The following is a 20,949-nucleotide window of genomic DNA, read 5'->3' as shown; positions in this document are numbered from 1 at the left end:
TAGGTGAACCCTTGGGGGGAGTTTCATGGGGTTGGGGGGGGGGGGGGGAGGATGCTGACCAGTCCACAGGGAGCTTCTTTCCACAGTTAGATTATCTTCTCCGGAGTGTCTAGGTTGTTTCCTGTGCCGGATGCAAAATAGAGCTTTTTTTCCTGTTCTAAAACGTTTGGCGTGAGACCCAGTTTGGTGTCGTGGTTCAGTGCGCGGACTCTGATCTGGGAGAACCGGGTTTGATTCCCCACTCCTCCACTTGCAGCTGCTGGTGTGACCTTGGGTCAGTCACAAGTTATCTCAGAGCTGTTCTTGAAGGAGGAGTTCTGGAAAGAGCTCTCTCAGCCCCGCCTGCCTCCCAGGGTGTCTGTTGTGGGGAGGGGAAGGGAAAGGAGTTTGTCAGCCACTCTGAGACTCCGAGTGAAGGGCCAGGGCTATAAATGCAGTCTCCTCCTCCTCCTTCATCCGATGGGACAGATCCACTGCGCCAGGGGTCACCAGTGTGGTGCACAGGGATGCCATAGCTCCTGCCAACAGCTTTTGTGGCCCCCACCAAGTGTTTTTAGAAAATGAGCTGAGCCGGGTGGGGCTTTTGCCCAGCCAGGCTTCTGATTGGCCACGGGAGATTTGATGAGCTGTACAGATTTTTTAGAATGTTGCTTCGGCGGCCTCCACCACGACGGCACCAGCACTGACTCCACCTCCCGCATTTTGTGGCAGCCAGTTTGTGCTCGCCCCCGCCGTGCCGTGTCAGAATGTCAAAGGTCCCTGCAGGCTCAAAAGGGTTGGGGGCCCCCTGCGGTGTGGCAGCCAGGAGTTTCCCCTGTTCTGAAACGTTTTCCGTTTTGTGTTTCAGAAATGTTTTGAACATAAACCCAGAATAATCAGCAAAAGGAATAAAGATAACTCCGCGTCTTGTTCCCATCCTGCTATGCACGACTTCGAAGACAACAAGTAGGTCCAAAGCCTTCAGTTTTAAAAGTGGCAGCAATCACAGATAGGTTTGTGTTCTAGTTGCAGTCTTGGCACCTGTTTACTAGTGGATTATTCTAGCTCTAGTGTCAGTGTGAGGGTCCCCGAGGCATAAGAACGAGGGAGACCTCTCAGTGCTTCTGTGGTGTAATACCATCTAAACAGCAGGACCTAGAAGCTCAAATGGGCGTGCAAATCCAGTGGCCAGGGCCGTATGTCGGGCCATACACCACGTGTTCGCATTTAATGCGGGTGCAGAGTTCGGTTAACCCTAAACACCCCCCCCCCCCTTCATAGTGACTTTACTTCATTAGGGGACTTCCACCAGCCAACTGAGCATACTTGTCCATCAGAAGAGTGAGAAATTAAACCTTGTAGAATCCCTTCACTGCCACATGCCGTCTAATAAGAGAAGGCGTACCTTAGTCACACTTTCCTTCCCCCACCTCTGCGAGATCCTGAGAGGGCGGCATGGCAGTCTCGAAATGCAAACGGGCAAAACTGTGTCGGCAGCCGGAAATGGCCGTTGCGGCAGGTGGAAAACAAGCATTGGACAAATACAGTAAAGACCGAGTGGCAGAGCTGGCTTTTTTTTGGGTGGGGGGGGAGAAGTGGAGCTGTGAATTGGGGAACAGTGGCGGGAAGGAGTATTGAGTCGCAGCTGACTTAACGGCAACCCTGTCGGGTTTTCAAGGCACGAGACTGAGGGGGCCCCCTAACTTCCAATTTTTTTATTTTCTTTGTGGGGCTCCCTTCTGTGTGTGCGTGGGTGCGTGCGTGTGCGGGGTGCCTCCTGACTTATTAAAGCCCCCCCCATTTAAAAATCCTGGCTACGGGCCTGTTTGCCGTTGCAGCTCAAATCTCACACGCCGTGAGATGGCTGGGTTGCCCTTCGGGGAGCTGCCCTCAGAAATCCACATTTGTGGGCACAGCAGCCAACGCTCCCTCTCAGCCGTGGAGTCTTGTGAGCAAAAATTCTACTTTTGTGAGCTCCGGGCATTCAAGTTGTGAGCGAGCGGTTCGGCTCCTGCATCAATTAAGTTTGCTCCGGAGCCCCTTCCTTCCTGAGCGAAGGCGAAAATGGGTGAGCCAGAGGCTAAAAGACTGTGAGCCGGCTCACACTCACTCAGCTTAGAGGGAACACTGACAGCCGCACAGTGGTACCCTTTTGAGGCGTTGAATGCATTGCAGCAAAAGAGCGCTTGTGCCGGGTTTGGCATGAGAGAGAGCCTGGCGCAGCGGGGATGGAAAGCGTGGTCAAGCTGTAGCTGAGTGACGGTGACCCCGTAGGGTTTTGAAGGCAAGAAACATTCGGAGGTGGTTAGGGTTAAAAAATAATAATAAAAAAAATAATACAGAGCTTCTAAAGCCATTTCTAACAGTTCTGGTTTGTTTTACGCATCTGACTTGCAGTCGGTGTTTTTAAAGTAACAAGGCACAAATGTGGATAGCGCGGAGCTGTCCGCCCGGCCTGACAACCTCAACGAAGCGCAGACTTTGAAGTTACCTTTTAGAGCCTTCCCTTTACTCACGCTTGACCTTTTTTTAAAAAAAACCCAAGGTGCCTTGTCCACATCTTGCGAGAGACTACGGTAAAGTATTCCAAGATCCGACCTTTCCACAGTCAGTGTCAGCTGGATCTGTGCAGGCACGAAGTTCGGTATGGCTGTTCCAGGGACGACGAATGTTTCTACGCTCACAGTCTCGTCGAGCTCAAAGTGTGGATAATGCAGAACGAGACAGGTGGGTCAAGGGTAGGAACGGTGCTTTAAAAAGTGCCTCCGGGCATGTGCAGAGTGCATTTTTTAAAATTGTGACGTGTGTCCTAACATCTCTGGAACTGAGGAGAGGGCTTTTGGCTCGGAACCCCAGCAGCAGCGGGGAAATCCTTTAAACTAATTGTCCTTGAATGACGCCCTTTGAGAGAGAGTGGAATCTGTATCCTTACCGGTCTTGCCTTTTAGACATTTGTCCTTATCACGTCCTTGTGATTCGTGACATTTCCAGCACACAGGAAACTGTATCAGAGGCGTCTGCCCTGGCGGACTCTCAGAACTCCTGGTGCTGGGTCTTTTTACAAAAGACGACTGCCCGTTTTCAGATGCACTCGAAAGGCCCTAACCTGAGATGTCACCCTTCCTGGAGTTCGCATTTTTCCTTTGCTTTTCCACACAGTCAACCCCTGTGCAATATCTGTGAACTTCTTGTAGACCGCCCCATTCGTGAAAGGGTTTTCCGTATCATTTAGCAAGTTTATCGTAAGGCGTGTTTAAATGTTAAATCACCAGTTTGGGGCATTGTTTCAAGAAATGAAAGTACTGGAGGGGCGGGGGAGCAGTTAAGGCAAGAGTCAGAAATGTCACAGCTGTCCTTTGCGTCTCCCTCACCGCAGGTATTTCTCACGAGGCTATTGTGCAAGAGTCCAAAAAATATTGGCAGAATATGGAGTCGAATGCCCTTGGCGCCCAGGTATTTTTGACTTTGCCAGTGGTTTCCTTGGGAGTGTGTGAACTCGTTGCTCTGTGAAACGAAACTGGTGTTGACCCGAAGTGCGAATTGGGGGTTATCGAGGGCCGGGCGAGGATCGGACGCGCAGCCAGGGGACCTTGGGCCAGTCACATGCTCTCCGCCTAACCTACCTTGCAGGGTGGTGGTGAGGATAAAATGGAGGAGAGAACGGCGTGAGTACGGTAGGATTTTTGCTCACAAGACTCCACAGCTCAGAGGGAGCAATTGCTCCCCGGCCTCCTGAGGGGGAAGGGTTGCAAGCAATGTTCCCTCTAAGCTGCGGAGTCTTGTGAGCAAAAATTCTACTTTGTGAGCTATTGGCATTAAAGTTGTGAGCGAGCAGTTTGGCTCCTGCATAAATCAGTTTGCTCTGGAGCCCCATCCTTCCTGAGCTGAGACAAAAATGTGTTCGACGGAGGCTAAAAAACTGTGAGCTCGCTCACACTAACTCAGCTTAGAGGGAACACAGGGGGGGGGAGTATGGGAGAGTGTGCCGGGCGTCCTAAAAGTTCCTTGAACTCTGGAGCCCTTTTTTAAAAAAGGAAGAGTTAATGCTTTCGATGACTGTCCTGAGGCTCCGGCTCTGAGCTGCTGTCGCCCGCTGATCATCTCTCTCATATCGCCTCCCGAGCGTCACCGTTTTACTACGGAACCCTTTCCGACTTCTAAAGTTGGGGCGGAACAAAAATTACGTTGGCATTGCTGGAGGCCCACATCAGCTCACGCTCTGCCCCCCTGCCCCGAAACTCTAGCAGGAGGCTACAGGGCTACCAGCACTGCAGACTAGCCACGGGGACCTAGAGTGCGGTCCTCGCAAAATCACACCCTTCCTCAGCCCGTTGACTTCCCTGGACTCAGAAGGGGGGATAAGTGAGGCTAGGGGGACACTGACACTCTGCCCTGAAAAGGGCAGGGTCCTTGCACTCCGCTGTACAATGGTGGGTTGAGGTTAGGGGTTGCCAGGTGAGGCTGACCAGCCGGTGGGGGACTTACCAGAAGGCTCCAGGAGAGGGAACGCCGAAGCAAGTTCTCGGTGAGCGGCCGTCAAATTTAAAGGGACTGCGTTCCTTTTAAGTGCTTCCCTCCGTTGGAAATAACAGAGGACGGGGGCACCTTCTTTTGGGGATCATAGAAGAAGAAGAAGAAGAGACTGGATTTATTCACCGCCCTTCACTACCCAAAGGAGTCTCAGAGCGGCTCACAAACTCCTTCCCCTCCCCCCTCCCCACAACAGACACCCTGTGAGGTTGGTGGGGCTGAGAGAGCTCTTGACAGGAACTGCTCTTTTTCAAGGGCAGCTCTTGTCGGAACTACGGCTCCGTGGTCCAGTCCAACGCTCCCTCTAAGGTGTGGGGTCCTGTGAGCAAAAATTCTACTTTGCGAACCACTGGCATCAAAATTGTTTGCTCTGGAGCCATCCCTTCCTGAGCCAAGACGAAAATGTGTGAGCCGGAGGCTAAAAAGCTGTGAGCTAGCTCACACCAACTCAGCTTCGAGGGAACACTGGCTCCAGTCTTTTGAAACTTGGGGGTGTCTTTTTGAGGAGAGGCACCAGCAGCTATGCGGAAAATTTGGTGCCTCTCACTCAAAAAACGGGGGGGCCCCAGAGCCATGGATTGATTTTCCATTATACCCTATGGGGACTGGTCTCCATGGGGGATAGTGGAGTGCCCAGCAACTTTCTGATAGCCCTGAAGCGGGGGGGGGGCTCCAAACTGGGGGATCCCCTGCCCCACACTGTTTGAGAGCCAGCTTGGTGTAGTGTTTAAGTGCGCGGACTCTAATCTGGGAGAACCGGGGTTGATTCCCCACTCCTCCACTTGCACCTGCTGATGTGACCTTGGGTCAGTCACAAGCTCTGGCACAGCTGTCCTTGAACAAGAGCAGTTTCTGTCAGAGCTCTCTCAGCCCCACCAGCCTCACAGGGTGTTGTGGGGAGGGGAAGGGAAAAGGAGCCTGTAAGCCGCTCTGAGTGAAGGGGGGGCTATAAATCCAATCTCCTCCTCCTCCAACTGGGGATTGGCAACCCTAGCTAGGGATGAAAGGAGCAATAGGGGGTGCAGCATTTGGAAGTGTGGAATTCTGACCCGAAATACGTGGCCGCCTCTGTCACATCGACACCCTTGTAGCCTGGCTTCCGACTTCATTCTTTGCTAACGGGATAATCCGTGAGGCATCTAAACTCGGAACAGCAGTGCTCACGCTGTGTCTTCTAGCGACGTCTGAAATGGCTCTTGGTTGCCGTGCGGCCTGAGTCGCTGCCATGCATGAGACAAACTCATGTCGCACGGGGGGGGGGGAGTTGTGCAGATGGTGGTTTTCCTTTCGCGTTGCAGGATGGCATCGATGTCAGCCACTGAAACGCGTTCAGGTGCAAAAGGAGCCCAGGCCACCTGACCGCCCTTCATAAACTTACTGAAAAGTATATACCGCGTCAAGCTAAACCCAGTTGCCTGAAATTTCTTTGGGCCCTTCTAGGAAAGCTGGGTCTCTTCCCAATGCTCCCTCTAAGCCAGTGGTGGCGAACCTATGGCACGGGTGCCAGAGGTGGCACTCAGAGCCCTCTCTGTGGGCACGCGTGCCATCACCCCAGCCAGGCCCAGACCATTAAAGTGTGGAATTCTCTGCCAAATAATTTTAAGTCAATGGAAGCATTTGGGATTGCGTTCCTTACTTTGTTTGGATCATCTTAAGTTAAGGTATGAGTTGTTTTTTCTAAAATAAAACCTCAGTATTCAGGTTAAATCACTTTGTGATGAATAAGTGGGTTTTGGGTCGCAGTTTGGGCACTCGGTCTCTAAAAGGTTTGCCATCACTGCTCTAAGCTGTGGAGTCTTGTGAGCAAAAATCCTACTTTGTGAGCTACCAGCATTGAAGTTGTGAGCGAGCGATTTGGCTGCTGCATCAATTAATGTGCTCTGGAGCCCCATCCTTCCTGAGCGGAGACAAAAACGTGTGAGCTAGCTCACACTAACTCAGCTCAGAGGGAACACTGGTCTCTTCTCTTAGATACTCCGGGTGTGCAGCAGCGCTAAAATATTTTCTCTCTCTCTCTCTCTGTCTGTCTCATGACTCCCAAGATTATCAACAACCAAGCGAAGCACGGCTCCCTTAATTTGAAAATGAAGTTTGTCTGCGCCCAGTGCTGGAGAAACGGGCAAGTTAGTGAGCCGGACAAGAACAAGAAATACTGTAGCGCAAAAGCGAGGCATCCGTGAGTAACGCTTTTCCAGTCCGTCTCTCAAGATGGCTTCTATACACACACATTTAGATCACCCGTGGCTCTTCCAGAGGGCAGCAGGGGGGTGCTCGGTTAGAACGTGTGCCTTGCGTGTGTGGAAACGTCTTGTCTGGGTAGGGCAGGGGTCCCCGAGATGGGCCCGTGGGTGCCGCCAGGCTGCCCGCTGACTTTTTTGGTGCCCGCCAAGTGTTTTTAGAAAGTAGGCGGGGCTTTTGCCTGGCAAAGCTTTCCGATTAGTTACTGGAGATTTGATTGACTGTCCGTATTTCCCTTGTCTCCAATCCGGAAGCTGCAGCTCCCATTCGGGAGCACACCCAGCCTTGTGCTGAAGGCATTGCACTGGCTGCCGATAGCATACCGGATTCGTTTCAAGGTGCTGGTTCTTACCTTTACAGCCCTTTAGGGCCAGGGACCTACATACCTGAGTGACCGCCTTGCCCCACATGTCCTCCAGAGAGCGCTGCGATCGGGGACCCCGAATCGGCTGGCCCTCCCGAGTCCCAAGGAGGCCAGGCTAACGACAACCAGGGCCAGGGCTTTCTCGGTGGCAGCTCCTCTCTGGTGGAACGAGCTCCCAGAGGAGATCAGGGCCCTGCGGGACCTTTTGCAGTTCCGCTGGGCCTGTGGAATGGAGCTCTTCCGCCAGGCCTTTGGAGCCACCGCCATGGTTGGAGAGCCCTGTTTCTCCTGGGATTTCTAAGGGCAGCCTGAGCCAGCCGCCTAAGACGATGTAAGAAGACCCAAGGAGCCGATTGCGAGGAGAGAATTGAGTCACAACCACCGGCACCAGCACTTTATTATGTTTTATGGCTTTAATGGTTTTAGAATTGTTAATTGTTTAATCGTTGCTGTTGATCTGTATTGTATATTGTATGTTGTTTTACATCAGCCGCCCTTGGCCGGGAGGGTGGGGTAGAAATTTAACACATCAGATCAAAAACGTTGCTTTACCGCAACATAAGGAGTTTCACCGGATGCCTGAGGGGAAGCCGTGGCGGCCATTTTGTGGCTGGCTCCGCCTCCTGTGGCAGCCATCTTGCGTGGAGCCGTTTTGAGACTGCCCGCCATGCTGTGTCAGAATTCCAAAGGTGCCTGCGGGGTCAAGAAATGTGGGGGACCTCCCCTGGGTTAGGGAGTGTGACAGCCGGGCTGTCTCCCGGCCTTATGAGAGTTCTCCGGCGCAGCCGCTGAATCCAGATGTTTGAAAGAGGGGGGACTGTTGCACTCCAAAACGATGGAACATCTGGACAACGCGAAGGACATCATTTATAGACGAGCCTCATGAGCTGGAAATGTTGTTTTTGAATGAGATTGTGAGTGGTCAAAATTACAGAATCAACCGGGGAAACGTAATTATGCAAATATAAATTCTTATACAATGTGAAAACAATTTATAAAAGTGCTACATACATAACTTTACCAAAGATTGCATATAAGAAGTAAGAGAATCACGATTCTAGGCTTCCTCAGAAGTAAATTCTCCCATTCAACAACTTGCATTTAATGAGTGTCATCTCTTTTATTCTCTAGTCATTTTCTGGAGGCATTCTAGACAGTCTAACACTCATTAGTGCAGAGTAGATTGGATTGGAGCCCGATATGAAGATTGTTGTTTCCTATTTGGAGTATAAGCTTTGACAAGCAAAGAAAATGACTGGAGAATAAAAGAGACGACACTCATTAAATGCAAGTCGTTGAATGGGAAAATTTACTTCTGAGGAAGCCTAGAATTGAAACGAAGACACAAGCCGGAAGCTTCGTTAATTAAACTTCTTGTGATTCTCTTACTTCTTATATGCAATCTTTGGTAAATTTATGTATGTAGCCCTTTTATAAATTGTTTTCACATTGTATGAAAATTTATATTTGCATAATTACGTTTACCGGTTGATTCTGTAATTTTGGTCTTTGAATGAGAGTCCCGAGATGTTAGTCCCCGGGGGGTCGGCTGATCTGTCCCGTGACGGTTCCTCTACTCAGTTGGTTGAGAATGTCGGTTACAGGGAGCAACTTTGAGTTTGTTTTGGTTATGAGATCCCTTCCAATCTGACCTTCTGCTGTGCGCATCTTGAACGATGTGTGGTTTTCGGCCCGGACTCCTCCAGGCGGATGGGGGCCGTGGTGGCTCAGAGATTAAGACGCTGAGCTGCAGACCGGAAGGTCGGCGGCTCAACAGTTCGAGACCCGAGTGCCACATGACGGAGTGAGCTCCCGTCTCCGGCCCCAGCTCCTGCCAGCCTAGCAGTTCGAAAGCAATAAATTGCAAGTAGATAAACAGGTACCGCTTCGGTGGGAAGGTAACAGCGTTCCGTGCACCTCGACGTCTAGTCATGCCGGCCACGTGACCTCGGAAACGTCTTCGGACAGTGCTGGCTCTTCGGCTTGGAAACGGAGATGAGCACAGCTGCCCTAGAGTCAGATTCGACTGGCTCTCGAGCAAGGGAAACCTTTACCTTTTCCCTTCAGGTGGACCAAAGATCGTCGGGTGGTGCTGGTGATGTCGAATGAGCGAAAGAAATGGATGACAATTCGCCCCCTTCCCACAAAGAAGCAAGTGCCTTTGCAGTTTGATGTGAGTGTGACTCTAAAATTAGGGCTTTTTTTTGTTTTGTTTGGGGGGGATGATTGAGCCTTGAGGGTGATGTGGCTTCTCAGGGACGGGAAACATACAGACCAGCATTTGTTCTTTGTCCAACATCGATTAGAAAAGGTGAAGTGTTTTAAACAACAGTTGCTGGAGTGCAGGTTGGAAGGCATTGCATATTCCTCCTCTTCGCCATAAAGCCCTTGAAGTGGCTTATAGGACCAGGTACAAAACCGCCCCCAAATCATTCGCTGTTCTAAAATCAGTGAAGCCGTACAACAGAAAATGCAGTCACGCAGGACTACCACCGCATCCTGCCTTTCATCTGAAGAGCTTGGGATGATGTGTGGGGGATAGACAGGTAGGGGCTGGGTGCCCCTTTACCTTCACAACAACCCTGCGAGGCGGGTTTATTTATTTGTTTTCTTTGATTTATATCTCACCCTCCCCGCGAGCGGGCTCAGGACGAATTACAGGGTCACATAAAAGTCGTGACAATAACAGTATCAAATTCAAAATTCAGAAAGTTAAAATTTAAACTTTGGTGCCAGAAGACCAGAGCACCAGAGTGAAGGTGGTTTCGGTAGTGATGCTCGTATGGAGCCTTCTAAGCGGTGTTCTCGGACATCAAGCCGCTAACTGTGAGGCCCGGCCTCTCTGCAGGAGAGGCCAAGAAACGGAAAATTTGGACTCCTGCTGCCTCAGCTGAAAGCCCCGTGGAACAGCTCCGTTTTACAGGCCCTGCGGAATTGTAACAGATCCCGCAGGGCCCTGGCCTTGTTCCACCAGGGCTGGGGCCAGGGCAGGAAAGGCCCTGGGGCCAGTTGGAGCCAGCCGGCCATCCTTCAGGCCAGGGACAACCAGAAGATGTTGATCAATTGAGCGCAAAGGTTTAGGCTCGGAGGTGGGAGAGTCGCCCCAGCCACTTGGAGCCAACGGTTGAAAAGGTCTAGCCAGGGGTCATTTCGTAGGAAAAAAGATGCAGGAGCTCATTAGCATAACTCATTAGCATACCTTATTTGCATATGTCCCACCACCTGACATCACCGGAAGTGTGTCAGAAGGCAATGCCCACCGCTCAGGCTCCACTGGACTGTTTTGGATTGCTAGCTATTGGGGGTGGGGGATGTGCAGATCTGTCCTCGCAGAGGAGGGAGAGCTTGTACCTGAATAAAACCTGGTCTTAAAGGTGCCACTGGACTGTTTTGGACCGGGGGGCCGGGGGGAGCTCTGCAACTTACCTGGCTGCTTCTTGCTCTGACTGAGGGCTGCTGGGAGCAGGGGGTGGGGCTTGTTTCACGTGCCCCCCCCCCCCCCCGGGCTCTTTACTGCCAGAGCTCCGCTCCTGTGCACTCCCGCAGGAAAGGACCCCTGGGTCCGGCACACTCTCCTTGACATCTCGAGGTGCCCAGTTATCTTCCTCTGCAAGTCTCCTTCTGTCGATGGGACAGAGGCCGTGTCTTCAGGTTCCTCCTCCTGCTCCTCCGGGATGCCGTTTGTCTGACCCGGTCACCTTTTTCTCCCCGGTCTCCCTTAGCTGTGCAATCATATTGCATCGGGCAAGAAATGTCAGTATGTCGGGAACTGCTCCTTCGCTCACAGCCCTGAAGAGAGGGAGATGTGGACCTATATGAAGGAAAACGGTAGTAAGTAAAGGACTTTCTGATGCGCTTTCAGGCCCCTGGCAAGCCCTGCGGGGCGGGACGGGACGGCTCTGTGCCTGGCCGGAAAATACCCAAAAGAGCATTGTACGGCTCTGCTGCGGTGATACGGCTACACACCGCATTCCTGTGAAACTTCTTCTGAGGATTTCCCCCTCTGCCTTGGCGTTCAGAAGCGCTTCAATGTTTAATTCCCTGTGAAAGGTACAGGGCAGGGGTGGCCAAACTTGCTGAACATAAGAGCCCCGTAGAGACACACATCAGATGTTTGAGAGCCGCAAGACATGAACGAATATAACCCACACATTTTTATTGAAAAATATGCAGATTTGTCTTTTTATTAACGTTAAATGAGACTGCCAAGAAATAAAAACAAAAGGGGGTAAAGATGCAACGGCGGCGGGGGGGGGCGGGAGACTGCGGCGGACGTTGCCTCGCTCTCCCTTCAGGCTTTGCTGAATCGATTGCAGCAGGGAGGAAAGTGCTGAAATAGCGCCGCGGCCCGCCCGCCCGCGCTCCAATGCAGGCAGAGCAGCCAACGTGACTCGCTCGCTCGCTCACGCACGCACCCCCCCCCCCCCCCCGGCTGGCTTGTCTTGGAGAAGGGATTTCAAGAGACAAATGCCTCCTCCAAGCCAGCCAGAGGAGGGGAAGTCTTTTAAAACGCATTTAAAGTTGAAGTTGGTTTCTTGAGAGCCAGTTTGGTGTCGTGGTTAAGTGCGCGGACTCTGATGTGGGAGAACCGGGTTTGATTCCCCACTCCTCCACTTGCACCTGCTGGAAGACCTTGGGCAAGCCGTAGTTCTGATAAGAGCCGTTCTTGAAAAAAAGAGCAGTTTCTGTCAAGAGGTCTCTCAGCCCCACCTGCCTCACAGGGTGTCTGTTGTGGGGAGGGGAAGGGAAAGGAGTTTGTAAGCCGCTCTGAGACACCTTCGGGTAGTGAAGGGCCATGGGGCATAAATCCAATCTCTTCTTCTTCTTCTTTTTTCTCTGCTCCCCCCCACCTCATGCCTCTGCAGGGAGGGGAACATTGGCTGGGAAAGGGAAGAATTTGTCCAGTGACATTTATTTGTTTGCTCATAATATTCCGCTTCCCCAGCCGCCCTGCTGGGAGCCACACAATATGTGCGAAAGCGCCCCATGTGGCTCCCGAGCCCCAGTTTGGCCACCCCGGTACAGGGCTACGGGACCCCTGCGTTTCCTGTTCTCGGATATCTGTGCCGTGCACCCTCCATTCCTTGCCCCTGCAGGCACGGCGTTCGGTAAACTGAGGAGCCCTCCTAAGACCCCGGGGGTTCTGGGAACTGGCTGTGAAAGGGGAGAATTGCTCTCAAAGCAGGTGTTTGCTTGCCAGGGTTCTGTTGTCTTCGTTAAAAGCTGCCGGCCATGTTTGCCAGCGCTATTGCCGTGTGCGTGCTCGCGACTCAGTTGCCCCCGACTTATTCCGCCCCCGACTTATTCCGCCCCCTCTCTCCCCTAGTTCAAGATATGGAGCAGCTGTACGAGATGTGGCTGAAGAGCCAGAAGCCGGAAAAGGGGGAGGACCCTGCTGCTCAGACCAACAAGGAAAACGGGAAGCAAATCCACATGCCGACCGATTATGCCGAAGTTACGGTAAGTCACAGAGAGCCGGCCGTTCTCCGGGGTTCTCGTATCCTTCCCTGTCGCAGCTTGGACTGCTGCCACCATTCCTGGGGAAATGGCAGGGACAGATGTTGGGACGTGAGCCCTGAGAGACCGGTCTGCCGGTCCATACCTATTTTCTTTTTACTCCACCGTGGTTTCTCCCTGTGCCAGCTGAGAGCACACGCTTCACGCCTTCTGAAGTGGGCCCTGGCCACGGTGACCCACTCTCGGCCACGGTTCGTTCTGTAAGGGAAGAGCTGAGTTTGCAAGGCACGTGCCTTGCCCGGATGGCGGCGGGACTGGTGGGACGCGCCGCCTTTCTGCAGCTGCTAATCCCGGTGTTTTGCAACCCACCCACCCCCCAGGTGGATTTCCACTGCTGGATGTGTGGGAAGAACTGTAACAGCGAGAAGCAGTGGCAAGGCCACATTGCCTCCGAAAAGCATAAGGAGAAAGTATTCCATACGGAGGACGATCAGAACTGCTGGCAGCATCGTTTTCCAACGGGATATTTCAGTCTTTGTGACAGGTGGGTGTCCTGGGGCTCCCCGGGATTTCGCTCGTCTGCAGTCGCGGTCGCTGTAAACATGCGGAGGGTGGCCGTGTAGGGCTGCAGGAGGACAGCTAGACTGGGGTCCAGGGGGATCGGAGAAGGTGCAGAAAAGGGCTGCCGAAATGATTAAGGGCGTGGAACGCTTTCCCGATGAAGAAACGTTCAAGAGGCGAGGGCTCTTCAGCTTGGAGAAATGCCGGCTGAGCGGGTGACATGTTAGAGGTTTACAAAATTATGCATGGGACAGAGAAGGCAGAGAAAGAAATACCTTTCTCCCTTTCCCACAATGCAAGAACTTGTGGGCCCTCCGTGAAATTAGGAGTGGTGGGCTTAGAATGGATAAAAGGAAGTCCTTCTTCACCCAAAGAGTAATTAACATGTGGAGTTCACTGCCACAGGAGGTGGCGGCGGCTACAAGCATGGACAGGTCAAGAGTGGGTTGGATAAACATCTGGAGCACAAGCTATAGATGGAACACTCTGTCTGGGGCAGTGATGTTCTGTCTTCTTGGTGCTTGGGGGCTCACAGTGGGAGAGCTTCTGGAGTTCTGGCCCCGCTGCTGGACCTCCTGATGGCACCTGGGTTTTGGCCACTGGGTGACACAGTGTGTGGGACTGGATGGGCCACTGGCCAGATCTAGCATGGTTTCTCTTGTGTTCTTATGTCTGGGACAGCGATGCTCTGCATTCTTGGGACTTGGGGGGAACAACAGAGGGAGGGCTTCTGGAGTTCTGGCCCTGCTGGTGGACCTCCTGATGGCACCTGGTATTTCTGGCCACTGTGTGACACAATGAGTGTTGGACTGGAGGGGCCACTGGCCTGATCCAACAGGGCTTATGTTTTTACATCTGGGGCAGTGATGCTCTGCATTCTTGGGACTTGGGGGGGGGGCAACAGAGGGAGGGCTTCTGGAGTTCTGGCCCCGCTGGTGGACCTCCTGAGGGCACCTGGTATTTCTGGCCACTGTGTGACACAATGAGTGTTGGACTGGAGGGGCCACTGGCCTGATCCAAGAGGGCTTAAGTTTTTACATCTGGGGCAGTTGTGCTCTGCATTCTTGGGACTTGGGGGGGGGGCAACAGAGGGAGGGCTTCTGGAGTTCTGGCCCCGCTGGGGGACCTCCTGATGGCACCTGGTATTTGTGGCCACTGTGTGACACAGAGTGTTGGACTGGATGGGCCACTGGCCTGATCCAACATTGGCTTCTCTTATGTTCTTAATATGGAGCAGAGGTCCATCAGCAGCTCTTAGCCACAAGGTACAGATAGGAACTCTCAGTCCGGGGCAAGGGATGCTCTGTCTTCTTGGTGCTTTGGGGGGGGCACAGTGGGAGAGCTCCTAGTGTCCTGGCCCCACTGCTGGACCTCCTGAGGGCACCTGGTATTTTTGGCCCCTGTGTGACACAGAGTGTTGGACTGGATGGGCCATTGGCCTGATCCAACATTGGCTCCTCTTACGTTCTTATGTAGTCCAGGGCACCTCAGTGGCCAACAAGAGTTTCAGGGTGTAAGATTTTGAGAGTGAGAAAGGTCCCAGGAGCTTTGACTCTCATGGGTGTACGCCTTGGAATTCTTTTTGGCCACTAAGGTGCTCCTGGACTCCAGTAGGCAGCATGCAGTTCTGAGCACAGCGGGCCTACACCTTTATGAACCAGTTCACCCACAGTCTAGACTCCTGCTTTGAGGCAAAGCATCCCCTGTGGGGGAAACGTCTCGTTTTTCATAACTGCAAGCAGTGTGGGTGGACTGGAGAGACCGCAGTTGGGAATGCGGCTGACTGAGTAGTGCGACGGAAACATTCTGAGTGATGAAGGGTGACCGATACATGCCCTCCTCATTTTAATGTGTTTCCTTGCAGTTGCCTACTAGTAGGCGACAAGTCATCTGTTTTGTTGGTTCTCATGGCAAGGGTGGAAAACAACCAAGGCTGCCCCACCTCCCAGACGTTTGGTCAACATTTAAATTCTTTTTTAAAAAATCCATAGGCTCTGTATGGTCCTCTGTTATTTAGGGTACTTGTACACTGCCATTCAGCCTGCGGGCAGCCATTGAGACAGATCATGATAACTTTAAAAGAAAACCATTTAAAATAAAGGAACATGCCTTGACCCACATTTCTGACAAAGGGCAAATAGGACCTCACCCCCCCCATGCACACACACACACCCAGTCCATTATAAGAACCTCAGAAGAGCCCTGCTGGATCAGACCAGTGAAGGTCCATCTAGTCCAGCATCCCGTCTCACACAGGGGCCAGCCAGTTCCTCTAGAGGGCCAACAAACAGGACATAGAGGCCGAGGCCTTCATAAGAACATAAGATGGTGCTCTCCTGCTGGATCAGACCAGTGAAGGTCCATCTAGTCCACCATCCTGTCTCACACAGTGGTCATCCAGTTCCTCTGAAGGGCCAGCAATAGGGCATAGAGGCTGAGGCCTTCATAAGATCATCAGAAGAGCCCTGCTGGATCAGACCAGTGAGGGTCACTCTAGTCCAGCATCCCGTCTCACACAGGGGCCAGCCAGTTCCTCTGGAGGGCCAACAGCAGGGCAGAGAGGCCGAGGCCTTCCCCTGAGAAGCACATAAGAAGAGCCCTGCTGGATCAGACCAGTGAAGGTCCATCTAGTCCAGCATCCCGTCTCACACAGGGGCCAGCCAGTTCCTCTAGAGGGCCAACAAACAGGACATAGAGGCCGAGGCCTTCATAAGAACATAAGATGGTGCTCTCCTGCTGGATCAGACCAGTGAAGGTCCATCTAGTCCACCATCCTGTCTCACACAGTGGTCATCCAGTTCCTCTGAAGGGCCAGCAATAGGGCATAGAGGCTGAGGCCTTCATAAGATCATCAGAAGAGCCCTGCTGGATCAGACCAGCCTCCCGTCTCACACAGGGGCCAGCCAGTTCCTCTGGAGGGCCAACGACAGATCAGAGAGGCCGAAGCCTTCCCCTGATGCTGCCTCCTGGCTCTGGGATTCAGGCGCTTAGTGCCTTTGAATGTGGAGGTTCCCCTCAGTCGCCATGGCTAGTATGTGAAGAATGTCTACAGCTAGAGTGAGAGCTCAGTAGAAGGCACATTGTGATCTGCTCCCAGACTGGCGCAGAGTCTTGGAGGATTTTGCGTTCCTCTGGGCATAGAGCATGTGACACTGGGAGGGAATGAATGGGGGGTGGAGGGTAGCTGTGAATTTCCTGCATTGTGCGGCGGCTATATCCCAGGAAGTGAGACAACACGCTAGTCCTTAAATAAATGTTGTCTTTACTAAAGGTTTTTCATCAGGCATACAAAATCGGAATCATACAAATTCATACAAGCTCCTTAGTTACAATAGTACATTAGAACAATTACAGCATAGAAAATAACAAAAGCATCAAAATGGGGATGACACAATGGGGCACGGCTATACTCATCTGAGGTCCAGCTGAGGAAGAACTCTCCTCCTTGGAACGCTGGGCAGCCGAAATGCAGCAGCTTGTGAACTCCAAGGCACACAGGTAGGACCAGCCAAACCACGTGTGAGCTCTCTGGGTCGCGACTCCGGAGAACTTAGGTAGTAGAGTCACTTGTAGCACCTTAGTGCACTGCTATGGGGAGGGTGGGTTAACCAGAGAGACAAAGGAGAGTTTCTCCTTAAATAAACTCTTTTTGGGGCATGTGCTATCCAGCCATAAACTATCAAACCCGTCCTCTAAACTATCACTACTGGATGAAGAGGGGGTGACGAGGGGATGACGCTCTCCTAAGGGGTGGTGGCAATATGTAGATCCTACTCCTACATCAAAGGTGCCTTTTGGCAAGGTGTGAATCTTCCGTTCCCATGGACACCTCTTGATTTGCAGATCTGGTTCCTGCTCCAAAGCCATAAACGCTATTGTCTTTAGATCTCCAAACCAGATTAAGGGAGTAGGGTCACTTGCTCTTTCCATTCCAAGAATGCCGGGGTTCGCTGGGGATTTTCCATAGCTCTCCAAGTGGGTGCAATGGCGCGGTGTCTTCTCCATCCCACAGAGTCATGGGATACATTCCAGGGACGCACATGGTCCGTATGTGCAACGGCAGGCCCAGGCCAGCCTATTTCTAGGCAAGCATGAGATGCAGAACAAAGCAACACACAACATACAGCAATCCCTGAATACACAATGCATAGGTATTCATGCTAGAGACACACATAAGCAGCATCACCACTATACAGAAATACAAACATAAGCTCATATCGTTACAGCCCCTTCCAGGAGCTCTCTCTTTCTGTGCTTTAAGGTCATGTATCGCAGTGCGTCCTGAGATTCCAAGGCCACGTGGAGTCCTGGCCCCTCAGTCCCACGCCCGACACGCACTTTCTCGGTTGCATTACACACTTAGAAGATGTATGACTCTGTTCGTTCTTTGTTCTTTTTTCGAGAAACAGGTATATGGCCGGCGCTTGTGCGGAGGGAAACAATTGTAAATTTGCCCACGGGCCTGCGGAGCTCCGGGAGTGGGAAGAGCTAGGCAGGTTCTACGAATGAAGCTGAACAAAGCCCGAAAAGACCACTTGATTGCTCCGAACGATAATGACTTTGGAAAATATAGTTTTTTGTTTAAAGATTTAAACTAACACTTATAACAGATGCATTCGCGTTACCCGATGGAAGCATAAATCAGAATTTGACAGTAATCAAAAGCATGAGACAGAAGCTGCAGATTTTCTGCTTTTTCTTGGCCTGTATTGTCCCTCCTGAAGAACAAACTGTAGTAGATTGTGTAGGGGGAAAGTCGGTGCGTCTGTCTGTGCTCTCATGAAAACAGAACGGTGAACTAATAATAAAGCAAAAGTCCGAAGTCTTACGTGCTTCTTCACCTTCTGTGGGGTGGAAGAGAGGTGGGAAGTCACAGGAGGGGGTGGCGTTGTCAGGGCTAGGAAGTGCCTCGTGGTGGTCCTTTGACTATGGGGAAAAAAACCCTTTTAAGGTCAGCTTATACACAAAAACCAGGTGTTCTGGGGCTCAAAACGGTATAACGATGGCTGAAAATTCTTCAGATGTTTTAACGGAGAGGATTTGTTTAAAAACAAGTTTGCTATTTATGTCTATGTAGGTTGCTTAATTAATTAAAAAATGGATTTTTTCTTAAAAGATTTTAAGCAAAATAACCATTTAACGGCAATATATGTTGAATGGGGTATTTTTTCTCTCTTTGTATGTTTCCATATAACTTACTGGAAAAATGGATCTTGGAAGAAAGACACATATAACTTTTTTTGAGAATCAAGTAGTTAAAATTCTGTTTTCTTGGTCTTTGCTGTTTAAATGACGATTTTGAACGATTCCACTTGTATGTCAGTATTGTGTATTGTATGGACCAATATTGCCTGTAATAAAATTAACTTTCCATAAAAAAAACACTTTCCTACAAATATATCTTCAGACTTCTCCAGGAGCGCACACACTTGCGCAACAGCCATGGAAAGTACCGGCTGGGTCAGACTCGGAGACCACGTACCCTTCCAAGGAGCCAGACTCCTGATCCGTGTATGCCTGGCCGCGTCCTCACAAGAACCATCCTGTGAGGTAGTTTAAAGGTAAAGGTTCCCTTGCTCAAAAGCCAGTCGAGTCCGACTCTAGGGCTGTGGTGCTCATCTCCGTTTTCAAGCCGAAGAGCCAGCGCTGTCCGAAGACGTTTCCGTGGTCATGTGGCCGGCATGACTAAACACCAAGGCGCACGGAACGCTGTTCCCTTCCCACCGAAGTGGTACCTATTGATCTTCTTGCAATGTCCTGCTTTCGAACAGCTAGGTTGGCAGGAGCTGGAACTAGAGACGGGAGCTCACTCCGTCATGCAGCACCCGGGTCTCGAACTGCTGAACTACCGACCTTCCACAGCCTGCAGTTCAGCGTCTTAACCACTTGAGCCACCACAGCTCCTGTCTCCCGGAACTCTAGTCAGTCTGACCCAGTACGCCACACTGGCTCCCAGTAGGTGACTGAAATTTTCCTTTGGGAGAATTAAACTTGTTTTTTTAAAAACCCGCTTCCGCAGGAAGAAGCACCACTACCTAAAGCACACCCTTTCTCTTGATTGTATTTTGTTGGCCTAACACACAGCCTTTTAGACAGGACAGGTCTGAGCTAGACAAAAGTTATTCGCCCCAAACAGTTTGTGTACTCCCGTTATCCCGGTCTCTCAGCATTTTGCAAATTAAGCAGAATTAATTATTTAGGAGGACATTTTTGTAAAGGGAATAGGGCTTTACTGTAACGGGACTGATGTAGGAAGAGGCTTTAATGAATATGCAGTATACAGTGTTATCCTACAATGTAATTATTTTGCATTGTTTTAATGTGCCCTGTTAATACTTGCGCCTGGTTTCAGTCCTAATCCTATTATGTGTTGCATCCTGATCCGGCTGCTTGTGCAGGCTTGCAACATTCAATGGGCCTTGAATCTTTACAGGAAAGGCAGTTTTATCAGTCACATAAATAAAAATAAAAGAGAAGGTAGCCCTTTGGGCACTCGGCCTTCCGTGGCGCTTTGCCCCTGACCATGGAGGTTCCATTCAGCCAACGGCCTCCTCCCCTCCTGAAGCCCTTGAAGTGAACAGCTGTTGCTCAGGTTGCCAACTCCAGGCTGGGAACTTCCTGTAGATTTGGGGGTAGAGACTGGAGGAGGTGGATTTGGGGAGGGATTTCACCCAATAAAACCTGTGGCGTGATACCATGGGATCTGCTCTCCAATCCAATCCTCCAGGGGAATGGATTTTCTGTCGTCTGGTGATCAGTTGTGATGCTAGGAGAACCCCAGACCTTATATGGAGGTTGCCAACTCTGGCTTGGGAGATTCCTGGAGAATGGGGGGGGCAGCATCAGGGCACAAGAACATCAGTTTCTGCTAGACTGTATCAGCCCCCCCCCTCCAAAGCAGCCATTTTGTCCAGGGGGACGGATCTGCTGCAATTCCAGGACAGCTCTGGGCCCCAGCTGGAGGATGGCAACTCATCATGTGGCATGGAGTTCCATCAGCAAATGCCCCGGTCTCTCCAGTAGAACTATTCTCTGTGGTCTGGAGACGAGAACTGTAATTCCAGGAGAGCTTCAGGCCCACCTGGAGCCTAGCAAGTCATCATGTGGCAAGGAGTTCCATCAGCAAATGCCCCAAGACTTGCCAGGGGATGTGATCTCCGTCATCAGGAGATGAGTACGAGCAGGGTTTGGGGAGGAGAAAGACCTCAGCAGGGTATAATGCCAGACAGTCCGCCCTCCAAAGCAGCCATTTTCTCCAGGGGGAACTGATTAGGGATGCCACCTTCCAGGAAAGCAAAAGGGCCTACGACATTGGCACTAGCGACCGCTGCATCTCTCATCTGAAAGCAGGATAGTCTACAACACTGAATCCTGTCTACATGTTCGTCTCTGTGGCTGTGGACTTTCCTACAAGATATATATTGGGTGGAAGTTACAAGGGAGTCGTTACCGGCTAAATATCAGGAGAAACTCCCTAACTGTCAGAGTGGTTGAGCAGTGGAACAGACTGCCTCGGGAGGTGGTGGATGCTCCTTCGCTGGACGTTTTCAAGCGGAGGCTGGACGACCCTCTTTCGGGCGTGTTGTAGGTATGTAGGGCTGTCTTTCGGCTGTGCTCCTGCAGAGTGCAGGGGGTTGGACTAGATGACCTGCAAGGTCCCTTCCAACTCTAACATTCAATGATTCTATTATTCTTTAGGTTTTTGTTATCAACATACTATCTCCCTTATATATAAAAGCCGAATGGTGGTGGCACTTCTCTAGAACATTCCACATGCTCCAGAATTGGTTGGCGCCCTGGTGTGTCACTCAGAATCTCCC

General features: G+C 51.4%; 1 protein-coding gene across 1 annotated transcript in view; it reads left to right on the top strand.

The window, feature by feature from the left end:
• Window positions 1-17,716, top strand: part of ZC3H7A (zinc finger CCCH-type containing 7A) — a 40,667-nt gene extending 22,951 nt beyond the window's left edge. Inside the window, exons 14-22 of the mRNA XM_015409909.1 lie at window positions 848-945; window positions 2,525-2,706; window positions 3,356-3,432; window positions 6,552-6,685; window positions 9,179-9,284; window positions 10,834-10,942; window positions 12,438-12,571; window positions 12,949-13,112; window positions 17,539-17,716. Coding sequence (XP_015265395.1) covers window positions 848-945; window positions 2,525-2,706; window positions 3,356-3,432; window positions 6,552-6,685; window positions 9,179-9,284; window positions 10,834-10,942; window positions 12,438-12,571; window positions 12,949-13,112; window positions 17,539-17,638 — 1,104 coding nt within the window. The 3' untranslated portion in view covers window positions 17,639-17,716. The remainder of the gene's footprint in view (window positions 1-847; window positions 946-2,524; window positions 2,707-3,355; window positions 3,433-6,551; window positions 6,686-9,178; window positions 9,285-10,833; window positions 10,943-12,437; window positions 12,572-12,948; window positions 13,113-17,538) is intronic.
• Window positions 17,717-20,949: the final 3,233 nt, after the last annotated feature.

The sequence above is a fragment of the Gekko japonicus genome, unplaced genomic scaffold (genome assembly GCF_001447785.1).
Source record: "Gekko japonicus isolate JY-2015 unplaced genomic scaffold, Gekko_japonicus_V1.1 scaffold78, whole genome shotgun sequence".
Lineage (NCBI taxonomy): Eukaryota > Metazoa > Chordata > Lepidosauria > Squamata > Gekkonidae > Gekko > Gekko japonicus.
Note: the sequence above shows the minus strand (reverse complement) of the source record. Positions and strands in the feature narration are given on the sequence as shown.